The sequence below is a fragment of the Rhinopithecus bieti genome, unplaced genomic scaffold (genome assembly GCF_001698545.2).
Source record: "Rhinopithecus bieti isolate Rb0 unplaced genomic scaffold, ASM169854v2 scaffold_83314, whole genome shotgun sequence".
Lineage (NCBI taxonomy): Eukaryota > Metazoa > Chordata > Mammalia > Primates > Cercopithecidae > Rhinopithecus > Rhinopithecus bieti.
The window spans coordinates 529,870-556,648 of NW_016836615.1; the positions used below are offsets into that span (position 1 = coordinate 529,870).

A 26,779-nucleotide genomic window follows, 5' to 3' on the forward strand; every position below is an offset into this window, starting at 1 on the left:
TTTTTTTTTTTTGAGACGTAGTTTCACTCTTGTCACCTAGGCTGTAGTGCAATGGTGCAAACTTGGCTCACTGAAACCTCTGCCTCCCAAGTTCAAGCGATTCTTCTGCCTCAGCCTCCTGAGTAGCTTGGATTACAGGCCCCTGCCACCACACTTGGCTAATTTTTATATTTTTAGTAGAGACAAGGTTTCACCATGTTGGCCAGGCTGATCTCGAGCCCCTGACCTCAGGTGATCCAACCGCCTCGGCCTCCTAAAGTACTGGAATTGTAGGCGTGAGCCACCACACCCAGCCTCTAGTTGCAGTTTCTGAGATACTCACTCCCACAGTGACTGCCAGTACATAGTAGTGATCTCAATAACAGTTCTGCTTTCATTTCATCTCTTGATTGGCCTTTAGCAGTCAGAGTAAGTGAGGCTGTCATTTCATCTCCTATCCTTATGAAATTGAATTTTACGAAAGAGACGTCACCTAGAGTTTGAGAGGTTTGACTGACAGTCTCCATATAGCTGCCTTCCTCTAGCCAAAGAGATGCTGTCCTGAAACCTCTGTTTATCCTTTCACTTGAGGAAGGAAAGAGCAGATGGGAGGGAAGGGAGACAGAGGAGACACCAGCATGAAGGTCACTGTGACATCTCCTTCTCCTGATGACAACAGCCGACACGCTTCCACCTGCAATCCTATTAAATATAGTACTTGCTTGACAGGAAACAGCTGATGATGGTAATGACATTGTTAACTCACCGCCTCAAATGGGTGAAGGGCAGCTAAAAAGGGGAGGGCAGGACTATTGGAGGGCCATTTTCCCTTGTTTTGAATTCATAAAATAAAATGTAAGTGAAACACAAAATATTTACCAAGACCCAAACAGAAAGCTGTCTATATATTGTTTCTCTGATAATGATATATGAGGCATATTTTTGGACTCTTTATCAGCTTTTCAGAAAAAAAAAAAAATCTGTATTTTACGTAGTTGACAAATTTCAAATTCTCCAGATGGCAGCTTTAATATGTTTAATATGATTGTGCTGTTAAAAAATAGCAATCGAGTTTTTTCTAGAGAAAGTCATTTGCTATGAGAAAGAAATACCATATGATACATGAAAATAAGAGCATTGTAAGCTATTTTTATTTGGCTTTTACTGAGCTCTCAATGAATACAAAATCAGTACTGAACAAATGGATGCTGCTGATGATAAACCTAGCAACTTATTCTACCCAATTTCTAAAGTTTCTGCTAATATGTAGGAAACCCATCCCTCATCTGCTTTTCCATGTATTGATAAAGTTAGCCACATATTGATGTTTGTGTTTATGTATACTTGCTAAATAAACAGTAAGAAATATGGGAATAGATTGGAACATATAGATCCATGGAAAGACTATCCTTTGAACAACTACACCTGGGCCTTCTTGGGTGTTTTGAAAATTTCTGCCCTAAAATCCATTTGGCTTTGTGTCCCCACCCAAATCTCATCTTAAATTGTAATCCCCGTGTGTTGAGGGAGGGACCTGTTGGGATGTCAGGGATGATTGGATCCTGGGAGTGGCTTCCCCCATGTTTTTCTCATGATAGTGAGTGAGTTCTCACAGATCTGACGGATTTGTAAGTGGCGGTTTTTTCTTTCTCTCTCTCTCCTGCCCCCATGTAAAAGATACCTTGCTTCTTCTTCCCCTTCTGCCATGATTGTAAGTTTCCTTCTGCCATGATTGTAATTTTCCTGGGGCGTCACCAGCAATATGGAACTGTGAATCAATTAAACCTCATTTCTTTACAAATTACCCAGTCTCAGGTGGTATCTTTGTAGCAGTGTGAAAATGGGCTAATAAAGTGAATTGGTACCAGCAGGATAGGAAGCTGCTATAAAGATAGCCTGAAAATGTGGAACTGGGTAACAGACAGAGGTTGGAATAGTTTGGAGGTCTTGTAAGAAGACAGGAAGATGTGGAGAAATTTGAAACTTCTTAGAGACTTGTTGAATGGTTTTGACCAAAATGCTGATAGTGATATGGACAATGAAGTCCAGGCTGAGGCAGTCTCGGATAGAGATGAGGAACTTATTGGTCACTCATGCTATATTTTAGCAAAGAGATTGGCAGCATTTTTCCCCTGCCCTAGAGATCTATGGAACTTTGAACTTGACAGAGATGATTTAGGGTATCTGGCGGATGAAATTTCTAGCAGTGAAGCATTCACGATGTGACTTGGGTGCTGTTCAAGCATTCAGTTATATGCACTCACAAAGAGACAGGTTGGAATTGGAACTTACATTTAAAAGGCAAGCAGAGCATAAAAATTCAGAAAATCTGCAGCCTGATAATGCAGTAGAAAAGAAAAACCCATTTTCTGGGGAACAATTCAGAAATTTGCATAAGTAACAAGGAGCCAAATGTTAATCACTAAGACAATGGGGAAAATATCTCCAGGCCGTGTCAGAGATCTTCATGCAGCCCCTCCCATCACAAGCCCAGAGGCCTAGGAGGAAAAACTGTATTCATGGGCTGGTCCCAGGGCTCTGCTGCTCTGTGCAGCCTCAGGACTTGGTGTCCTGTGTCCCAGCTCATCCAGCTCCAGCCACTGCTAAAAGGGACCAAGGTGCAGATTGGGCCTTTGTTTCATAGTGTTCAAATCCTAAGCTTTGGTGGCTTCCACATGGAGTTGAGCATGTGGGTACTCGGAAGATAAGAGTTGAGCTTTGAGAAACTGTGCCTTGATTTCAGAGAATGTATAGAAATGCCTGGATATCCATGCACAGATGTGCTGCAGAGATGGAGCCATCATGGAGAACTTCTGCTAGGGCAGTGCAGAAGGGAAATGTGAAGTTTGAGTCCCAACACAGAGTCCCCACTGGCCCACTGCCTGGTGGAGCCGTGATAAGAGGGCTACTGTTCTCCGGACCCCACATGGTAGATCCATCAATGTCTTGCACCACACACCTGGAAAAGCCACGGCACTCAATGCCAGCTTGTGAAAGCAGCTGTGGTGGCTGTATCCTGCAGAGCACGGGGGTAGAGCCTCCCAAGGCCTTGGGAGCCCACCTCTTGCATCAGTGTGCCCTGGATGTGAGGCATGGAGTCAAAAAATATCATTTCAGAACTTTAAGATTTAATTACAGCCCTGCTGGGTTTTGAAATTTCATAGGGCCTGTGGCTACTTTGTTTTGGCACATTTCTTGTATTTGGAATAGAAACATTTACGCAATGCCTGTTCCCCCATTGTATCTTGGAAATAACTAACTTGTTTTGATTTTACAGGCTCATAAGTGGAAGGAAATTGCCTTGTCTCAGATGAGACTTTGGACTTGGACTTTTGGGTTAATGCTGAAATGAGTTAAGACTTTGGGGGACTGTTGGGAAGTCATGATCTGTTTTGAAATGTGAAAGGGACATGAGATTTGGAAGAGGCAGAATGATATGTTTCGACTTTGTGTCACCACCCAGATCTCATCTCGAATTGTAATCTCTGTGTGTGGAGGGAGGGACTTGGTGGGGGTGGTTGGATCCTGGGGCAGTTTCCCCATGCTGTTCTCATGATAGTTAGTGAGTTCTCACAAGACCTGATGGTTTTATAAGTGGTAGTTTTTCCTGATGTCTCTCTCCTGCTGTCATTTAAGACATGCTTTGCTTCTCCTTTACTTTCTACCATGATTGTAAGTTTCCTGAGGCCATACATTTTCCCAGCCATGCAGAATTGTGAGTTAATTAAACCTCCATTCTTTATAAATTACCCAGTCTCAGGTAGTATCTTTATAGCAGTGTGAAAATGGACTAATACACCATTTCAGATATTAGCATATATCATAGTATAAAACTAATTCTGTCAGATGACATGAACATGTCTGATTCATCTCATCATTGATTTGGGTTTCCACACCTCATTAGTAACTAAAACGGTGTATCACATTGCTCAATACCTGTAATACTCTATAATTGCTTGTAGAACGTGTGACTTAAAAGCCCATGGCCATTTGTCTTCCAAACATTAAGTGTTTTTTTCTGTGTTATGAATAAGTAACCAATTTGTGTATTAGGTTGACCTTGTATCAGTTGAGACTCTTTAATGAAGATATTGGAAATTCAAAGTTAAATGGATGCATTATATTTTCCAACTGTTACCTGTCATGTACTTTGAGTGAGTCATGAAAACTACCTAGAACAGCTGTCATTTTGATATGTTCTGGTTCTTCCGAGAAGTTAGATTTCCACTGAGCAAAATTACAGGCTCTGTGGAGAAATCAAAACAGTGATCCATCTACCAGGAAGACCTATACTGTGATCTTTTCAGTTCATTTCACTTGAGTATAGGGAGACTTTAAACTTAATAAATGAGAATCGGGCTACAAAGGTATAAAATTATTTTATTGTACAACTCCAGATAAATGTCATTTTTGTGCCCCTGCAGTATTACTATTCTATTAATACTGCATTGATAGTAGAAACTTTCAGTTCATGTTTTTATCAGGAATGTTCTGTTCTGTGAACTAGTCTGTACTGTGAATTGCATAATTTGTAGTAATAGAGTAACAGTAATACTCATGCTTATTTTATAAGGTCATCATAGTGATTACAGGAATTTACAAACCATGGAGTTATGTATAAAAATAGTTATTAGTGTGTCTTTTTGAACTTTTACTTCATCCCAAGAACAAATAGCCTCTAATGTTTACTGGCTTATTGAATTAGCAAAGTATTTGGTAGTAAAGCAGAAGCCCTAAAAATTGTGAAAACAATACCATAAGATTGTCCTGTGTTTAGTTGCTAATGATATGTGGTTGAAATCACAGCCATGGAAGTTAAAATAACAGCTCTGCATTTATGATCTTGGACATGTTATGTATTCTCTCTCATCATCAATGTGATTCCCTCATGTGTGCAATAAAGATAATGGTAGATAATTCTTGTAAATGCATGATTTAAAAGTAAGCATTAACTTAAAAAACATATTAAACTATCTATTGTAGTGTATGGAATATAATAACTACCCAATATATTTTAATAATTATTATCACAGAATGTGGACACATTATTCAAAAAAGGTGAGAGATTTGTCTTATGATAAAAAAAATTAAGCTAAAAATCTAAACACTAAAAAAACCGAAACACTAAAAAACTCTATTCCTGAAAATCCAGTAACACTTTGTGATTGGGCATATACGCACACTCACATACACATTTATAAAATTTGACATGTGGACACACAGAACAAGGGTCAGGAATTCACATGACTTGTTAAGCTCAATTAAACAAAAACAAAACAATATTTGTGTGCTCTAGGGTTAACTTTTTGTTACTTCTGAGAAGAATTTTCTGTTTTTTTAACCTCATATAATATGCTAGTCATCAACTTGTCTTTTGATAGCATCAGTATTAACTATGAAATGGTTATAAATTGCTATGCAGAATGAACAGCTGTGAGAAATAATAAATGATTCTGTTATCACAACTAGAGTATTAGATGGCATATTTAGAATTATACATAAATGGGATTATTATACAAAATAGTAGGAAAGTCTTAAAATTAACTATTTGACTTCTATGGGGGTCTTTACATAAACTTATTGATTTAACCTCAGAAAATGTGACTCTGTGTTTCAAAAGGTATATTAAGAAATGCCATGTATGATATTTCAGTAATACAAATTATGAGAAAATGTACTTCTTGTCTCTATTCGGTTTCTTTGAACTTATGACAAATCTTCTCCAGTATTTTCTTGAAAAGCTTTATTGTGATTAACTATGCGGAGACAGTTCTTAAACATTGATTTTTGTCACATGTGAAAGGTGGAAAGAGAGAAGGTGGAAACAGAGGAATGATAATGTTTGAAGCCTCTTCTTTTACCATAGTACTACAACAGATTTAATATATGGGGTGTTAAATCAGGCAGGAAAACATTATCAAGAAAGACCCTCTCCAAACACTTGAGATTATTCAGGAGTATTTGTCATGGTATTATTTGCATTTGTGGCCAATAGAATAAGAAACATTTGAACATCTCTAACTGAAATAGTCTGGCAGAATACAAATATAGAATGATAATGCACTAAAACATGATTTCACATTCGTATTGAAATATAAATTAATAATAGAATCAATTTTAAGATGCAATCCAGGCGTCTTAATAACTATTCTATGTACATCATCACTCTAATCTTCATGAAAATCTTAGGACTTATGTATGACAACATCCCCATTTTGTAGATGAAGAAACTGAGATTCGTAGAGATTAGTGGTCCGCCTGTGGTCACATAGTGGTTAGAATTCAAATATGATTTTCTAATTCTAAAACTTGAAGTCTGAACCACCATGATATGCTGACTTCTAGTGTCTTTAGAGCAATTACGGCCAAATCTCTTTTTGGTGCTGTTTTGCTGTGGTGGCGGTGATGATTTATTTCCTTAATTTTTTTTGTTTGTTTTTTGTTTTCTTTTTTTTTTTAAGCAAAACAATTATGTGGAAAAAGGCAGACACTTCTTGGTTCTAATGAATTGGGGTAAATTATTATTTTTAGTAATACCTTACAATTTTATTTTCTTCCCCTTGGTGAACACACACACACACACACACACACACACACACACACACACACACACACCGTCCTAACAAGTATGTACCCTTATATACACATGCATTTGAGAAACTTCAGTTATTCAAATGTAACTAAAACTCTTTAAGTAAAGCTCTGTGGTTTGTCTTTTATCTTTGCCCCTATTTTACATGTATAATCATTGCAGACTCAACTTCAAGTTTATCCTCTTCATTTTATATGTGAATCCGATCTCTTGGTAAGATAAAACCAAATTATACCTAGTATATCTCCTGCACATAATGTTTAAAAGCCAGCACATGTGTTCTCATTGATCTTGTCCACTATGAACAACACAGAGAATCTTAAAGGGAGAACATTATCAATCATATTTGTAGAGTTTTCCTTTGTGATATTGTGATATTTTCGGCAATATTATAAAGAACACAGCAGCTCGACAATATTATAAAGACCTAGAATATCTCTAAAGTCTTTACAGCTTTCTTGGTCATTGGCTTAAAATTAGAGAAACCAACATGGGCATCCTTTCTGACTCTGACAGTCCCAGAGCATGCTCAAGACTATAGTTTACTTAGGACTACAAAGGAATTAAGCAATGGGAATGGAGATGAGCTCTAGTGTGGCAAGATCCAGCAAAGGGCAGAATAAACCTAGACACAAGGTTAATGCAAAATTAGCAGCTTTACCAAAGGGAGCAGACAACAAGGAAACATAAATACTGTACTGGGGAGTTGGGCACAGGGGAAACCTGAATCCAAGGCAAAATCACAGGGCAAGGTTTTCCTGCTGAAGGAGCAAAATTTTATATGAATCAAGGATGTATTACTCAAACTTTCTACATCTCATTTCATGTTGTTTTAAGATCTCTGTGGGGCAGGAAACAAAGAGTGGATGCTACTGGAAACTAGCAATTAGCCATACTTGACTGGAATGTAAAAACAAACAAACAAATGTTAGCAGCAACTTTTATTGACAAAAGTATGACCAACACATGGTCATTCTGTAGAGTACACTGAAAGTTTATCTAAACTTTAGTGGTACCTACAGATGAAATAAGACTTTGGGCTCAACCTAGAAACTGTTATGCCCCTTTCAATTTCCATCTTGGATTGTCCCTAGTAGTATGTGTCTGTGTGTCGTGTGTGTGTGTGTGTGTGTGTGTGTGTGTGTGTGTCTGTGTATGATGCTATAACAGGCTAATTTTAATTGTTAGGTAAGTTATATTCCCCTGCAAACAACCGAAATGAAAATCATTTCTTTGTTGATTCCTGAAATTGTATTAACTTTTGACAAGTTTGTTACTTCCCTGAAGTACACTTCGTCAATGCAAATAGACTTTGGAGGGGAGCACTCTGGTTAGCCTAACACTGAAATCTGAGTCTGTCTTCTCTCTTTCTTCAAAAACTTGAGAGTTGAGACAATCTGAAAGCGCAGATTCTTGAAGGGACCTGGAGACACTTATGGGGAAGGAGGTACAGAGAGGAGAACAGGGGTACCCACAGATCAGTTTATTTTCCATGTATAATTTAGCACTAGAAACATAATTTGGTTGTTTACAGCCTTTAATAACACATCTTAAAAAAAAAAAAACTCTGTTTCATCATCATAGTTTCAAAAGCCCATTTCTTCTCTCAAAATCTGCATGTAAGTTTTATTTTATATTTTGTTTCAATATCAGGTTAAGTTTTAAGGACATAAAAATAATATTACAGTAATATTTGGAAGAAAAATTGATTAAGAAATACTATTTATGAACAAAATGCAATTTCTCAAGGAGATCAGTTGCAGGTCTTACTATTTGAGGAAAACTACCTGGAAAAATATCATTTTGGCCTTTTAAAAAATATGTTCAAGTACATGTCATTTTCTTGTTATTAGAGTTGAATAGCAGTAGATGCCTAACCAGTACAAAGGCTTCCCTTTTGCCTTGCAAACATTTGAAGCAAACCTGTTTCAGACCAAATCCTCTCATATGAAGAGGTAAAGCTTAGTTTAACAAAGTATTAACTTAATTAGACCCAGTTTTCTCATGTACAAATTGAGGAGTATGGAGTGAAAAGTCAATAAATTTATCTTAAAGACATTTTACAGATGCTTCTGATGAACATTTATTGTCATGGAAAGTAAGATAATTTATCCTTAATAGCATTTACCACAAAGGTTTTGAAAACTTTTTTGAGCTTAAGCATACTCTACTATATTAACAATTACTATTAAAATTAACATTTGCTATGGTGCAACGAAAAGGGTAATCTTCATGTTTTCCAGCTCATATAACAGCTTATATACATATATATACACACACACACACATACACACAAACACACATATACATAGCTCATATATATATATATATATATATATATATATATGCTATTATGTGAGCTGGAAAACAAATATATATATGGCACAAAGAAGAATTAATAACAACTATTGTATAATATTTAGGATTTAGCAACCAGAATTGATCCAACATTTCTATCTTGGGGAATTTGTCCTATGGATATGTTAACACACATACATAAGGTTCTGTAGTGCACTTATGAATGTTATAGCCAAAAACTGGAAGTGAATTGAAGATTTATTAAAATGCAATGCCTTAATAAGGATATAATGAGGTAGATCTATTAATGCAGGATGTGCTAATGTGGAAAAATCTCATGACACATCACTAAGTGAGAAACACAAGGTGAAAACACACAACTACGTTGCAATCCATTTATGTAAATTAAAATAATTTGAAAAAAATTTACACATACATGGGACAGATATATGCCTATATGCTGCATCTACATACAGTATTTTACTGAACAGCTATGCAGTTAGCAGTAGTTCCCAATATTCACGCAGATTGCCTTTGGGGAAAGTTAATGTGATTGGATGGTTTTTCTCTACATTTATTAAGAGTTTTGGCTGGATGTGCTGGCTCATGCCTATAATCTCAGCTCCCTGGGAGGCCGAGGCAGGTGGATCACAAGGTCAGGAGATCGAGACAATCCTGGCTAACACGGTGAAACCTCTTCTCTACTAAAAACACAAAAAATTAGCCAGGTGTGGTGGTGGGTGCCTGTAGTCCCAGCTACTCAGGAGGCTGAGGCAGGAGAATGGCGTGAGCCCAGGAGGCAGAGCTTGCAGTGAGCAGAGATTGCGCCACTACACTCCAGCCTGACGACAGAGCGAGATTCCGTCTCAAAGCAACACCAAAAAAAAAAGAATTTTAAATAAAATTTGTGTCTTACTTATGGTTTGAGGCCAGTGTAAACTTTATGACAGTTTCAGAAAAGGAGAGAAAAAGAAATTGAACTGTAGGTCAGTTTATAGATACAAAACTCCCCAAAATTTTATTTTGCTTAAATTTTGTAAGTTAAGTTTAATGCAAACTTAAAACGTGCTAAAAATAATATTGCCATCCCAAGTAGGGATTTTGCCAGGTATAAAAGGATAATGACAAAAGGATATTGATTGAATACGCAATCTAATCCATCACATTCATTGTGTAAAAGAAAAAAAAATGTAATTATCTCAATAGATGCAGAAATAGTAACTGATAAAGATTAGTCACTATTGATGTTACAAATAAAAACTTCATAAAGATAGTAATGGAAAGGAAGAAAATTCTTTGTGGTAGCAAAGAATTGAAAGCAACCAAATTATGCGTTAATAATGATGTGATCTGTGCAAGCCAAACAAAAGGAACCAACATTTCTATACAGGCAAATAGACAAGTGTGAAAGAGCATAAACAGCAGTATATATTTTGCTAGGCCAAATACATACGTTTATATGTCAGATGATTACAAGGACCAAAAGTAAATACATTAAAGAGGGCCCCATGGGCAAAATCAGATTAACGCTGAGATGGGTTCAAAGAAGGAAAAACTAAACTAAACTTTAGGAGCTTTGCCTTAACCAATGATGATATAATGTCATGAACTGACAAGTATGATCAGAGAGATTCTATGAAGTAAGTAGCATATATTATATAACCAGCATGGTCTCTACAATATAACCAATGAAAACAAAATCTATATGTTTTGGGACTAAGTGTGGAGTAAATAGAAAAGGTAGGAGCATAGCAAAGGGGCCAGGCACAGAAGCCTAAATTCATCTTTTACTACTTACCTCTTCTGTAACTTCAAGATAATCACTGAGCACACCACAGCTTAGATTCCTTAATCTGCAAAATGGGACAATCCTATTTACCTCCCTTGGTTTTGTGTAGAATCAATGTGATAATACATGCCTGGAGAAAAGCATGAAGCCCCAGCATACAGTAGGTGTTCTAACAAATATGTGTTCTCTCCATCCCTGCACCCCTAGACCCACTATACAGGCCCCTCATAGTTAATAGTCTTCCTATTGGAATGAATTCATAGGAAAGACTGCAGCTACTCCTACACATATTAAAACCTTTACACTCACTGAACTTTTCAGAAAATCTTGCATTTTTCAGGCCTATTTCTAAATTACAGAACTTATGATAATGCTACTTATGATCCCTAATAGGACTAATCAAAAAGGGGAAATAGGCAGAAATATTATATGCAAAGAATTACAGATTAGCTTGTTCAGTCTACATAAACTTTTGCTTCTGCCATAACAAGAACCCAATAAATGTTGACATAATTTCACTTCAGTTTTGCAGACTTAGTATATTATCATCTCTATATTTTTTATGATTAACAATAGGATTGCTATTTTCTTTCATAACTGGTGCATTTATTGAGATAGTTCCCACTGTTAGACTGATGTGTTTCATCCTCTATACTTTTGCCCTGCTGTGTCCCCACAGTTATGATGCTCCATATTTATAGAGTTTAGATGTTTCTTGCTGTTGGTTTACATTCATATTTACTATTTGTTCATAAGATATGGAGGAGAGGGTTCTATGTTGAAATAAACTTTTATATAGAAAATTAGCAATCATGTTCTCCGAACTACTTAGTTTTTGGTACCATTCACAGATTCTAACTTGGCATATGTAATACTGCCTAATGTAACAAATGGGTCTCATTTCTACAAAACGTTAACTATATGAGAAAGTTGAAGGAATGGCTCATCAGGAGATAATTCAGGTTTATAAGGCTTAAGTGATATTCAGGTCCTATGGTGGTCTGTGTTTATTAAGGAGTAAGAATATTGCATTCCACTATCCACTATTGAGACTCTGATGAATATCATGGCTTTAGCATAGGGTATAACAAATCAAGATTCTTCTGTTTTTTTAATTACGGCGAAGATGCAGTGAGAATTAAGATTTGACTAAGTTGGACTGTGACTGCTACAACCATTGCATGGTGCCCAGTGTGCCTCAGAAAATACAGGTGTCATGAATTTATTTTCTCTTTCAATGCCTGATGGGAAAACGTGCTACTCAGCTAAAGAACTGCAGTGGGAATAATGATCATTCAAGATGTCTTCAAACTGAGCTACAGATATTTAATTTAAAAGCACGTTGCCTGTTTTGAGAGTCAGTATTTCCTTCTGACAAGAAATATCATTAAAGCATAGTGATGTTAGGAACTTAGGGATTTTTAAATCATCATTTTCCTTGAAAACCTAGCTGAATAAAATATTGAATCTTGGTATGCAGCATCAAGTCCTTTTACAATGTTTTTCTCTGAACAGAGAGTTTGTTATCACCCCCCCGAAGGCAGGCAGGAAGAATAAAGCCAACATTCCGCTTCACTTTGTTGGATCTGATGAGATGCTTGCTAGCTCCCCAGATCTCACTTGGGGATGTAAAATGGTACTTCCTGACTACCGACTAATCTCGGTTCGTTGTTATTGTTGGTTAGTTGGTTGGTTTTGTTGTTCTCCTCTCACTGCTTAGATTTTTATATGTCTTAGTTATAGCCGTGAGCACAGATGAAAGGAGTATAATTTAAATAGACTTAAGTTTCTTGCTTTTATAATAGGGATGCTTGATTTTGTTTTGTTTTCATTGTTCTAATTTTCTTTTAGCGCCCTTCTTTTACCTGGTAACCAGATATGACAAAACATCATATTTGATCTATAACACACTATCAGGACTAGAAGGACCCTACACACCACATCAAAGTCCTTCATTTTACAGATGAGGACCAGGCACCCAGAGAAGGGAGATGACTTATGTAGGCCACTGCAGCTACTAAGTGGCAGATCCACGTCCAGAAATCTTTGTCTTGCTAAAGAGTTCTTGCTACAAGTCTTGCTAAAGATTTATTTTTCCTCCACATCAAACTTCCTTTGTTCTATTCTCAACTTATATAATGACGTTTGAACAGATCTAGCAACAAACTCTTTATGTGGACTTCCCTGACTTACTGGTTGATGACTTCAAATGTTTGACAGTGCACGTGACAATATAATTTATCCTGTGACTGCAAAGATGTCATCTTATGAATACTGCTTGATTCCTCCACAAACTTATCCCTGAAAGGCTTGTAGGTGTCTATAGATCCACAGCTTCCATAGTGTTCCTTTGAAAAAAACCTGAAAATGTCATTCTCACTGGCAGTTGAAGAAAAATGCCGGATTGGTAACAGAGTTATGATTGCTAATTATGTTATTAATAATTTTATCCTTTTTACCTCTCACCACTCTGCTGTTTCTCACAAGCTGATCTATCCATCCTGTTTTGCTATTCCAGGTTTGTGTGCTGGAGAGGCAAATATTTGACTTCCTTGGATATCAGTGGGCACCTATCCTGGCAAATTTTGTACATATTATTATCGTCATTCTTGGTTTGTTTGGAACTATTCAATATAGACCTCGTTACATAACAGGAGTAAGTACCTTTTCTGCCTTTTAAAAATCTTATTGAACTAGAGAATGATGTGCAAACTCCAAATGCCTTGAAAACTTATGTGTATAATCTATCTAAAAGATGTGGATACTGTCTTTTAAGTACCAAAATAAAAGTGTTTATTTTCATAGTTTCAGATTCCATCAACAGCAATTGAAAATGTCAGCTTTAAAGCACTTGATAGTGAGTGTAATCAGATTGAATTCTCATAATTTGTACTTTCAGCAAATATTCTCATAATTACAAGCCAAACTGTGTTTCTATATTTCTAAATTATAAAGTCATGCTTTCTGGTTTAACAGATTTTAATGAGAATTTTTTCTCATTTTAAGTAATCATATTTTATACACTGAATAAAGAGTTTAAAATCAATAGAAATGAACACATACTACTGATGTGAAAATATTAACGCATATTAGGGCTAATATTTGGCATATGAGAAAACCAGAATAATCGGACAGTGGCTTCTGTGTTCTCCATAATTCTCTTTTTGGCTCAGAAGAAGTATTTTGCATTCCCACTCAAGTTAAACTTACTTAACATAAAAGTGAAATCCAACTGTGCTGCAGTTACTATGGGAACCATAACTTAGAGTTGCTTTTTTTTAAAAAACTTTTGTATGTGCCTCAGATCTAAGCTACTGCTCTTCATTAGTTACATTTTATTTTTTTTTAGTTTCATCATTTTTTCTGTTTCTTCTATTTTTGACAAAGGAAATGTCTATAGGCATTTATTTAAAATTGTAAAGTAGGTTTGTGGTAAAAGCATGTATATAAGATAGTACAGTGAAAGCTCTTCCTTGTTCAACAACCAGCAGACCTTCTCCTGTTTTATGAAAGCGTCCTCATTAAAGATGCCCCCACACACACATGACCTGTTCTCTCTGTCATGCAGAACCCAGACAAAGCTCACTGGTACAGAGCCAGGGAATGTGTTGGTGGTTGGAACCAAAGGAGCCACTGTTGGGCTAAGGAAAAATGAGAAGCCCATTGCCCTCGCCTCCAGGTGCATGCCCAGACACCAGTGCATGTCACCACAGAGGCTAGGTAGCCATCTAAATGTTGTAAAAGTGGGAGGAGTTCTGTTGCAGGGTGAACTTTTTTAATGCACAAGATGTGATAGTATTGTCCGTTTTCTTTTATGAATCGTAATTTGATACAGTGTAGGGGGGTTGTACAGTGGTTGAGAATGAGTCCTCTGAAGTCATAATATCAAGATTGAAATCTTGGATCTGCCCAATTCTGTGTGACTTTAGACAACTTCACCTCACCAATCTTTAATTTTCTCATCTTTAAAATGAAAGTAGTCATTACATTAAATCATAATGATTTAGTTAATTGATATATTATTAGCCATTACATGAAAAAAATTAATTAATTTACCTTTCTTCTTTTATTAGACTTTGAGATTCCTTCATGGTTTTATTCTTATAAATAATGTTTGCTCTGAATATCATTATATAAATATTTCATCTTTATTTCTGATAAAGTTATTGGGATAAAATCTAGATGTGACCTAAAATATTTGAACTATTTAAAAAACTCAGAGGTTAATTTTGAGGAGTAAGGGGGATGTTCTATGAAATGTCCTTAGCACCATGCTTGGTGTTTAAAAAGCCCTTAATAAATATTAGCTATAATATTTTGGTTTTATTATTATTATTTAAAATAATACTAACATGTGTAGCATAGCAATAAGCTGAAAGTAAATTTAAAATAAAGCAAGGTGTTCTAGATATTGGATGGACTATTTCTGTCCCTTTTATTCTAAGATGCTACAATGCAGAAAAAAAAATAGTGGTCTTTCCATGTATCAAATTATAATCTCATTCCTTTGAATAAAGACATACCATAGATCTTTCAATACTGGCTACTTTCTCTGGCATGGGATAAGAGTTTTGATACCAAGGGAAAACACCTTTAAATTGTTAGAAGTTTTGTTTACTGAAACTATTAGACACAACCTGAACTCTTTGTAAGGTCTTAACAATGAATTTCAGAGCCTTGATTTCATCTTGATCGGTAACATCACTGTGAATTTGGATTTTTCTTCAGACAATGTCTTTGGAAATCTTTTGCTGGTGGGAGATGATGTAAATAATAAACTTTTTTTTTTTCCAACTCGCAAGTCCTGGGTTGGAAATATATCCTCTAAATTCTCCTTGAAAAACTTTCTTTAGCTCATTTATCTCTTGCAATATCATGCTGTCTGTGGCTAAAAGATGACAAATAGCATTGTCATCTTTTGTTGCTTGGAAATCCCCTTTACCAGACCCATAAACTCATAGGCGTATTTTCTATCTTTCCAGTTATTGAAGACAATAGCTAAGATAATTGTTCTGGCAGTAAATTCCATGAGTCTTCTTTTCTCCAGTCCTCAAAAACAATTTCCTCTCTCCACTCAGAGTCTCCTTGCTGCCCTCCTGGCGTCACTTGCCTCCTTATCTCAAAACCAACACTGCGTGTTTTTGGTTTAAGTATCACTGACTTTCTGGTACTAATTTCTGTTCTTGGTATCTATGTCTGTGTAACTTCTGTGCAACAAACTACGGTTGACCCTTGAACAATGTCAGGATTAAGGGCACCAAACCCCCTACACAACCAAAAATCTGCTTATAACTTTCTACTCCTCAAAAACTTAACTCCAGTAACCTACCATTGGTTGAAAACCTTACTGATAAATAGTTGATTAACACATATTTAATATGTTATATGTGTTATATACTGTATTCTTGCAATAGTGTAAAGAAAAGAAAATGTTACTAAAGGAAATCATAAGGAAAATATATTTACTATTGATTAAATGGAAAATGATCATTAAAATTATCTTCATCCTCTAACAATGTAGACCTTTATAATTTTATATTTGCCACATTTTCTATGTAATATTTTGCATTATAAAATAGCTTGATATAAAATATAAAATAATTTGATACAAAATAAGAAAGCATTTCTTGACTTCATGACTGAAGGTTAACATTTTTGCATATTTCCTTTGTGTATATACAAATGAAACCTGTCTATGTATGCTATATATCCAAATATGTCTTAAATTTAAATCGAACATTATATCAAACAATTTAAAAATTAATATGACTATTTCATTGTTTCTTTAAGTCTTTAATGTTATACATTATACTATTTTCATATGTTTCTATTATATTAAATAATTCCCTATAATAATTTCCATCAAAAACAGTCTCATTTTTTTTGTGAATCATACCTTAGGAGAAATACCTAAGTGTAATCAAATAATATGAAAAATGGTAAGGGTTTTACTATATAATTCACAATAACCTATCCAAAATTATTTTACTGAATTATCATCCTACCAGTGTACAGCAGAGTCGATTTCATTGCACTCTTGCTAACCCTGTATATTATCTGTTCTCATAGTTGTTAATTTGATAACATAAAATATGTCATTTTCATTTTTAATTGTATTTCTAATCTTAGTGAGGTATAATTTTTCATATGTTCATTACCCATTTTTATTTTCTATTTGGGGAACTGTCTTTGTGTGTGCGTGTGTGTGTGTGTGTGTGTGTGTGTGTGTGTGTGTGTGTGAGATGAGTTTCGTTCTTGCAGCCCAGGCTGGAGTGCAATGGCATGGGCTCCGCTCACTGCAACTTCTACCTGCCAGGTTCAAGCAATTCTCCTGCCTCTGCCTCCGAAGTACCTGGGACTGCAGGCACGTGGCACCACGCCCGGCTCATTTTTGTATGTTTTTAGTACAGACGGGGTTTCACCATGTTGGCCAGACTGGTCTCAAACTCCTGACCTCGTGATCCGCCCACCTTGGTCTCCGAAAGTGCTGGGATTACAGGTGCGAGCCACTGTGCCTGGCTGGGAATTTGTCTTTTGGTGCTCTTTGCTAATTTTTTGCCCTTCCGCCTTAGTGTTTATCGTAATTTATGTACATAATTTAATAAAGACATTTACCTTTAAAACATCATAAAGCTTCATTTTGATATTTATGTTTTTCTTAGTAAAGTTAACTCTCTTTCCATTTGTGATATTTTCCACTGCTTTTAAGATTATTAAATTCAAATACCATTTTGAAAAATATAAGTCTTCATTATCCTTAGGTCTAATTTTACTAAAACAAAAAGGCGGGTTTTCTGATACTGAGACTGAGGACATTTGCTATATTTGAAGAACTTCAAATTATTGATGGGACATTTTATTTAATTGATCTTCCCTCCCCCACAAAAAAATGTATGTCGACATTCTCTCAAACCATTGAGCTTGCAGCAACAAATAAATGAGAGTATTGGTAATGATTTTGTTTTCTTCATTCATCTTCTTTTCATAGTGGCAAAGAAAAAAAGATTAAAAATTTAAAACAGATAATTGGAACAAGAACTCATTAGTACCACTGAGAGCCTCTGGCACTTTGCAGAATATAATATGCTGAAGGAAAATGAAATAGATGTTTCCAGGTCCAAGCAAAGGAAACTGAAACCAGAATTTATAGAAAGAATCAATCTTGTATTATTCTCAGCCACATCAAATCCCAGAAAACAATTCATAAATAAATATATACAGTGGCTCCCAGGAAAGCATTATTTTACATCATAAATGGAATTATGTAAGGAATCATCATTTGGGGAAGTAGAATGTGATTTGGGATATCCAGTGTTTATTAGTTAATGACAAAATAATGTTAAGGAGCTGCTTTATGTTGTCTAAAATAATCTGAAGAATATGTAGTTTCCTATCCATTAAAGGCCACAGCAACTTTCTCAGTGATATTGCCAAAAACAAATGTTGCTGTGTAACATACCAAAAAAAAAAATTTATATTTCTCCCCCCCTTTCTTCCTCCCTTGTTTCCTTTCTTCCAAACTCAGTCTCCAAACTAGAAAAAAAAAATTCAAAATAGCTGAAAATCTGTTACTCAAATTTTATAAATGGGAGAGTATACTAAAATCACAGTAATATTTGTAAGAATCATTTCTTGTTTCTTACCAATTTCATCACCAATTCTTCTGTATATCTATCTTTCTTGACAAATTCTATAACCCTCATCTTAACTTGACACAACTTTTGTTCAAACTCATATAGAAAGGAAATAGTAGAGTTAGGAGGTTGACACAGGTACTCCTGACAACCAAGCTCTCCTTGTAACCACCACACTGAACTGCTTCTTAGGGGCACAGTTCAGAGACCCAAATCTATCTGATAAATGAACAAAGATGTTGTTAAGTTGTAGGCAAATTTAAAATCATTATAGCATTTGCGAATTCCAGAGGATTTAGATTTGAAGTTGTGGTCTGCCTCTCCCATGTGAAGGATTATGTTTTTAGCTCCTTAGTTGATGAGGAAATAACCTCATGTCTCAAGAGTTTAGAACAGAAAACTCTTAGTGATGGATATTTTATTCATGCGGGAAAACAATAACACAAACTGTCTTTAATTTCTAGTAACAGTGAATTAGAATGGTGTGTTGTTCTTTTCTATAGCATCCAGCTTTTGATGGTGATTTTATATATATGCACATGTACACATTCATCTATACAATATAAATTATATCTAATATCCATTATAATGATATGTTAAATAAGGACAAATGATCTATTTCTACATTTGCTATTTGTAAAGAGTTTCAAATAATTGATGGGAGAATTTATTTCTATGTAATTGAATAAAACACTCAAATCATATTGGAAATACAAAAGACCTAGGAAACAGCAATATAGACATACATACATATTATTATGTCTAATGATGAATCTTTCTATGACACCAACTTAGACTACAATAACTAATTCTAAAATCAAATGAAGGAGAAATATTGGGATTGGTTTCCTGTTTTGTTACTGAAAAAGCAAGAGATGAAATTAATGTGGTTAAAGCTGATTTGATGAAGCAAGTCTACGATGGTTAGAAAGAGAAGCCAATACACATAAATCTTCATTTCTTGTGTTCCAAGAATTTTAACTCTAAGACTGTCATAATAACCCTGCTTAGTATTCCAAAATAATAAAAAGTAAATATTTATTTTAGTCCATATTTTAAAGTTTTGAATGGTGTTTTCTGATTAATGCTGAACACTGAACTTCTGTTCACCAATTTAGGCCACTCCTTGTTTTACTACATTTTTTTTTTAATGTGACACATATGGTAGTTGGTGACTGTTGATTTCTAGATTGATGTACATCCTCCCTCTCCCCAGTCAGACATGGTCAGCTTCAGACAAAGTGTCACCTGCTTTGACTTCCTTGGCTTTGCTTTTCCTAGAGCCAACATGGTAAAGAAAAGGATCCCCATGACATCCTGGCCAAAGCATGGGGCCACAGGGTGACTGGAGCACCAAAGACAAAGACAAGATTCATTTTGTAAAAAGATTATGACATGGCAACTTGAGAAATCTATAGACACCTTAGTGGTTCTGTATAAGCAAAGAATTGTGTACTCAATTTGCATGGGGAAAAAAACGCTAAACTTCTTGAATTTACTATTTGCCGATGATAGCCATGATTTGATTTTTAATTTTTCATGGAACTCGGATCTCCATAGAGACTATCACCAACAGCAACAAATCGGGAGCACTATGTCCATTTTCCAGGTCATATGCTTTTCTACAACTAATAATGTTTCCTCCCTAAAAATTTTTGCACCCCTACAAGTCATTTCTAAGAAGTCATTAATGTATGTTCAAGTAGTTGTTTTGCCACCTTTATTCAATTTTTCTAGGAGAAAAAAAAATCTGAAAGAAAACGTATTGCAGCTACAGCATTAACAAATGCATGCTTTCTATATTCAGGACAGAAAATCAATGTAGATTAGAGACGAAGAGACTTGAGATAGTAGTAAATTAACAATACTTCTAAAGACTTAGAGTAGTTGTGAAAATAAGTCTTTTCCCATAAGCCTGGAAGGGAGGGGAAAAAAAAAAAAAAAAAACAAAAAACATCATTACAAGTTTAATGGATTTAGCCTGTAGTCCTAAAATAAATGTAATAATGCAACATTGCAAATGCAATTTATTCTCAAAAGAATGTGTTCCCTTGGGGAAATGTGGGTCATTTATTCTACAAGAAGATACTTTGTGCTCTCATTTTGGTGTTAGGCTATGACTAAAGATTTGTAGGATGTGGTACATATAAATAATTACATTTGACAGTCTAGATTCACTTTTTGAAATCATCTAATAAATTTTGAAAATGAATTTTGAAGAAAAGATATATTGTGATATGTATAAGTATTAGTTTCTTTTTCTAAAATAAAAAAACATCAGATTAATTTACGTAGGTTTTTTTAATTATAAAGTAAAATTGGGCTTATAATAAAATCAAACTTCCTTTCCATACTCTTTTCCAGCTGTTTCTAATCTCTTTATAGTTCTTCTGGGGTTACCTCAGAAATGTGTGTGTGTGTGTGTGTGTGTGTGTGTGTGTGTGTTGCTAATTGTTGATTTTTCAGCTTTAGACAGTATCTAATAATGACCTGCCCCAAATTGTTTGGTCTAATTTATTTCTGAATTATACATTGTTTTTACAGGTTTTCTTTCCCATCTGAAGTTTCTGATTACCTTTTTTTTTTTTTGTAAGAAAGAAAACAGGCCTTGCTTTAGTGTATCCTAAATACATTTCCAATTCCTGTGCATTCTATTGCTTGATATTCATTGTTTTAATTTTTGAAATCTGTTGCTTTACTATTTGAATTTAATCCAGTCCCTTTATATTTGACTATGACTATCTGTAGCTTTTTGTTTTTAATGCAATGTTCTTCTTCCCTGGAGATTTCTCTTAGTACTCTGTCATTTTGCTCCTATGTGAACTGTTTGCTCTCAAGCCCGGTTATACATCTATCTCTCCCTTCTTCTGAATTTGATTCACGCTTTCTTAAATTCCATCTATTGTGTCTTTGATATTCTTCAAACAACTTCCTGAAAAAGCATGTTTGTGAGATAAACTTTCTGAGTTTTATCTGTCTCATGACAGAGAATGACTTTATTCTACCTTTACACTTGAGTACTAGTTTGGCCAGGTGAGGAATTCAGGGTTGAAAATCATTTTTTTCTTAGAACACTGAAGTAATTGTTCGCAATCTAAGAAGCAGTGTTACTGATGGCCAGTCTGATATTAATCTATAAATAACTTTGAAAGAAGTGCTTGAGATGTTCATTTTATTCTTGTTCTCTTGGCATTTCAAAATGGCATGTCTAAACGTGAACCTATTTAAAAATTGCGTAATCTTTTTTTTTATTATTTAAACACTTATAGAAGACTTCGTTGTGGCTTAGAAAATCATTTCCAATGTATTGCAATTTTGAATTAAAAGAGTAGCCTCAAGGTCTCTCTGACCTTCCTTCTTCCTCTGTCTCTAGATCCTCTTTCCCAAAGCACCAAGAGGCCCTTTCTCTTAAGTTCACTTGTCTAACTGAGGTAAGTTCTTCCAAAAGAAATGCAATTGTCTTGAAACCCCTCCCTAGGAATCTCATCAAGCAACCAGGGAAGATTAATCACTGGAGAGGAGATTAAATGTCATCCGCATACCCAGACAGCCTATCACTTATTCTTCTGGAGGCTGCTTTTATTACCCGAGAAGCTGTATCTGCATAATAAGACAACCTGTGTTCATCCTGTGGTTCCTCCTTTTTTCTCTCCCTTAACTTGTCACCACCTCCCCTAAAAGCCCTCAAGCCCCTATTCCTTTATGCTATAAAAACTTCAAACATCTGGCTCCTCCTTTGAGTTTTATATTTTGTGTGAGTCTCATGAGCTTAAATAATGAGTATGCCTTTTCTCGTGTTTATCTATTGTCAGTTTATGTCAGCAGACTCAGTTGTCAAACCTTCAGAGGGAAAGTTTGAACCTCCCTACACCTTCAATTCTGGAATTTGCATGTATCATTTTGTTGATTCTCTATGCTTTTCAACATTTGCCTTTGCTATGCTATCCCCAGGTAATTTCATTTAACAGTTATTTTATATTATAGTTAATTTATTTATGAAAAATCTCCTTGTTTTCCCCAGAGAGGTAAAACCCTGGCTGGTTCTAAAAGTGGTAGAGGGTCATTGCTGTTTTCCAGCCCACTTTTCCTACTGACCTTTGGTCATATGTTTCTTGCCCAAGTCTCCAGAATATACAAAATTCTCCCTAGCAGTCTAGCATGTTTTGTCTCTTTCTCCTCCATACATATTATAGACTGGCAATTGTTTCATTCTGCTTATTAATCAATATCCATCTCTTGGTCTTCCTCTTCAGGCAATTGGTTGAAATCTCTTTGTTGCTAATGTTTTATTACTAATAGTTGTAGGACTATATTTGTTGTATGCTCCATTTGCCTTTTTAAACCAAAAGTGTAACAATAACTATTAGATTGCATTAAGTATGTTTTACTTTGGTGTAATTTCCTTTTGATCAATGAAAACTGAGCAGATGATTTTTTTTTTTTTTTTTTTTTTTTTTTTTTTTTTTTTTTTTTTTGAGACAGAGTCTTACTCTGTCTCCCAGGCTGGAGTTCGGTGGCGCGATCTCAGCTCACTGCAACCTCCGCCTCCCAGGTTCAAGTGATTTTCCTGCCTCAGCCTCCCGAGTAGCTGAGACTACAGGTGCCCAACACCACACCTGGCTAAGTTTTGTATTTTTAGTAGAGATAGAGTTTCATCATATTAGCCAGGATGGTGTCAAACTCCAGACCTTGTGATTCTCGTCCCTCAGCCTCCCAAAGTGCTGGGATTACAGGCGTGAGCCACCACTCAGACTGACATTGTTATACACAGTATGGAAACTGTTTGCCAATTATATGGTAAGCACAATGCTATGGGTATACCATCATAAGANTTTTTTGAGACAGAGTCTTACTCTGTCTCCCAGGCTGGAGTTCGGTGGCGCGATCTCAGCTCACTGCAACCTCCGCCTCCCAGGTTCAAGTGATTTTCCTGCCTCAGCCTCCCGAGTAGCTGAGACTACAGGTGCCCAACACCACACCTGGCTAAGTTTTGTATTTTAGTAGAGATAGAGTTTCATCATATTAGCCAGGATGGTGTCAAACTCCAGACCTTGTGATTCTCGTCCCTCAGCCTCCCAAAGTGCTGGGATTACAGGCGTGAGCCACCACTCAGACTGACATTGTTATACACAGTATGGAAACTGTTTGCCAATTATATGGTAAGCACAATGCTATGGGTATACCATCATAAGAAAGCCTCCAGATGTTTACATTTTAACAGAGGAGGAAACAAATATTTAATCAAGTGAATGCAATACTCTTCAGATAGACTATGCTAGAAGTAGTATGTAGAGACTAAATCATAGTACTCAAGTACTCAGGTTAGGCAAGTTAACTGGGATTGGCGGATCCCGGAGGGAGGGCAGGATGATTAAAGAGGTGCTTTGTGGAGAATATGACCCGTAAGCTGTGATTTAGAGGATCAGTAGGATTAAATATATCACTGGAAAGACAGGAAGAGGGGAAATTCCAGGCAGAAGCACACAAAGGTAACAACAAAGGCAAAAAGCACTGAAGTGTTAAAAATATAGTTGTATTTTATTAATTTATATTAGAGTGGCATGGTTGCTACACAGGGGCTTGTTGGAAGATAAGACTAAATATGTAGGCTGGAACCAGATTGGAAAAAATCACTTGACCATGCTAAATTATTTATATGGGGCATTATCCGAAAATTGGAGAGTTTTATATAGGAAATGGTTCTGAGCTGCTAGCATCCTAGAGGGAAGAAGAGATGTAAAGACATATGTTTATAGATATTTTTTGAGAAGAGACAGGCTAATGGTGAAGCCATGCACCAAGACAAGGAATAAAACAAGGGGAACTATTGAGGAAAATGTTCAAAAGTTGTTTTAGACTTGTCAGTTTTTTATTAGTCATATACGTGTGACCAAATACGGCTGTGTCCTCATTCCTTTATGGACTGTTTCCTAATAACTTGATACTACTTTTAGATAAAAACAGCAAATATTTTTGTATATGTGGATGACATGATTTTATCATAAGCTAAAAGTGTCATTGATGAGTGTCTTTATTAGATGCCTGGTATGTTAAGTAATTAGTAGCAAAAATGTAATAATACCATTCAATTTTTCTACAATGACAGTGTTTGGGGGGGAGCCTCCAACATTTCACTAGCTTATATTTAGTTACTCTATACACAGAAATATCTAATATAATTATTTAGATATGCATTTTGCAACCAATTTATTTTATCAAGTACAGTAGACAGAGTCATGGCATTCTGATTTTTTATGACTAAAGATGGAATTTGAGTATGTGCACCCAAAACAATTCTCTGGTTTAAAATCAATTGCAGCAAATGTTTCTGTTGGTGGAATTTGTGGGACATTAATTGTCCTTTGTTGATTGGCAAGAGAAAACCCAGTATTTTCTCTAAAAAGAAACATGATCCTGGTATTGCACTTCATTATTCTGTCTATGTGGAAATGGGGTGTATTTTGTTGTTGTTGTTTTGTCTGTGTGTGTGTGTGTTTTTTTTTTTTTTTTTTTTTTTTTTTTTTTTTTTTTATCAGGCACAAATCTTATCTGACTCCTCAGCTCCTGGTGTCATACCAAACACCAACTAACTGCCCACGGAAGCCCATGAGCCTCCATATAACCAGTATGAGAGACTATCTGCCTTTGTAGCACTTTTTTTTTTTTTTTTTTTTGAGATGAAGTCTTGCCCTGTTGCCCAGGTTATAGTGCAGTGGTGCAATCTTGGCTCACTCAACCTCTGCCTCTCCAGTTCAAGAAATTTTCCTGCCTCAGCCTCACAAGTAGTTGGGATAGCAATCATGCACCACTACACTCGGCTGATTTTTCTGTTTTTAGTAGAGACAGGGTTTCACCATATTGGTCAGGCTGGTCTGGCACTCCTGACCTCAAGTGATCCGCCCTCCTGGGTCTCCCAAAGTGTTGGGATTACGCGCGTGAGCCACTACACCCGGCCGTAGCACTCTTTGGTGAAACACCAAAATTACTGCCACTTGATGTGACTGGAAAGGGGTCCAGATCCAGACCCCAAGAAACGGTTCTTGGATCTCGTGCAAGAGACTTCAGGGTGAGTCCATAGAATAAAGTGAAAGCAAGGTTATTAAGAAAGTAGAGGAATAAAGAATGGCTGGCTACTCCACAGACAGAGTAGCTCCGAGCGCTCCTGATTGCCCATTTTTATGGTTATTTCTTGATTATATGCTAAATAAAGGGTGGAATATTCATGCCTCCCCTTTTAGGACCATATATGGTAACTTCCTAACGTTGCCATGGCATTTGTAAACTGTCATGGCATTGGTGGGAGTGTCAGAGTGAGAACGACCAGATGTCACTCTTGGTTTTGGTCGGTTTTAGCTGGCTTCTTTACTGCAATCTGTTTTATTAGCAAAGTCTTTATGAACTGTATCTTGTGCTGACCTCCTATCTCATCCTGTGACTTAAAATGCCTAGCCATCTGGGAATGCAACCCCATAGATTTCAGGGTCCTTTTACCCAGCTCCTGTTCAAGATGGAGTTGCTCTGGTTCAAAGGCCTTTTTCATTGATACTTATCAAAAGTTCAATTAAGAAAAAATGATATTTATGGAGAACTGCTTACAAGATAAGAGGTTCATATATTCTGCCAGACCCTAATGTATCCTAGGCAGACTTTCATCCCTGTACTGTGTCAGTTTAGTGTTGGCAGTGTGTTTTATTTTTTTTTTAACTACTGAAATGTATGTTATTAATGTTATTAAACTACATTGAGTGATTTTATAAGAAATACACATATGATGTTTATTTATTTATTATGAAGATTTAGTTGAAAGTATTGCTTTAAATAGGTGCACAAGAGAAAAATCTACCTCTTGTCTCAATCCTGAAACTAGTGATACTTTCCTTGTGCATTAGGTTGATCTAACAGCAATAGCAAATATCTCAGTCAACTTCCTGAATTTAAATGAAAAGACTTTTTAGCACTCTGCTACTTACTGTGTTATTGCCATTGGTATTCAGTAAATGGTCTTTACTATATTTAAGTAGTTTCCTTCAATTATTAAGAATAGCTAATAAGGCCGGGCGTGGTGGCTCAAGCCTGTAATCCCAGCACTTTGGGAGGCCGAGACGGACGGATCACGAGGTCAGGAGATCGAGATCATCCTGGCTAACACGGTGAAACCCCGTCTCTGCTAAAAATACAAAAAAAAATTAGCCGGGCGCGGTGGCAGGCGCCTCTAGTCCCTGCTACTCCGGAGGCTGAGTTAGGATTATGGCGTGAACCCGGGAGGCGGAGCTTGCAGTGAGCCAAGATCGCACCACTGCACTCCAGCCTGGGAGACAAAGCGATACTCCGTCTCAAAAAAAAAAAAAAAAAGAATAGTTAATAATATTTTATTACACATCTTTGAAGCTATATGCTAATATTAATATATCGGTTTGTTTGTTTGTTTGTTTGTTTTTGTTTTTTTTTTTTTTGAGACGGAGTCTGGCTCTGTCGCCCAGGCTGGAG

At 36.0% G+C, this 26,779-nt stretch overlaps 1 protein-coding gene across 3 annotated transcripts in view; it reads left to right on the forward strand.

Moving 5' to 3' along the window:
* NKAIN2 (sodium/potassium transporting ATPase interacting 2) overlaps positions 1–26,779 on the forward strand; it is a 1,054,519-nt gene that overhangs the window by 482,168 nt on the left and 545,572 nt on the right. For all 3 annotated transcript variants that reach the window (XM_017865826.1, XM_017865827.1, XM_017865825.1), the window contains exon 2: positions 13,177–13,314. In XM_017865826.1, coding sequence (XP_017721315.1) covers positions 13,177–13,314 — 138 coding nt within the window. The remainder of the gene's footprint in view (positions 1–13,176; positions 13,315–26,779) is intronic.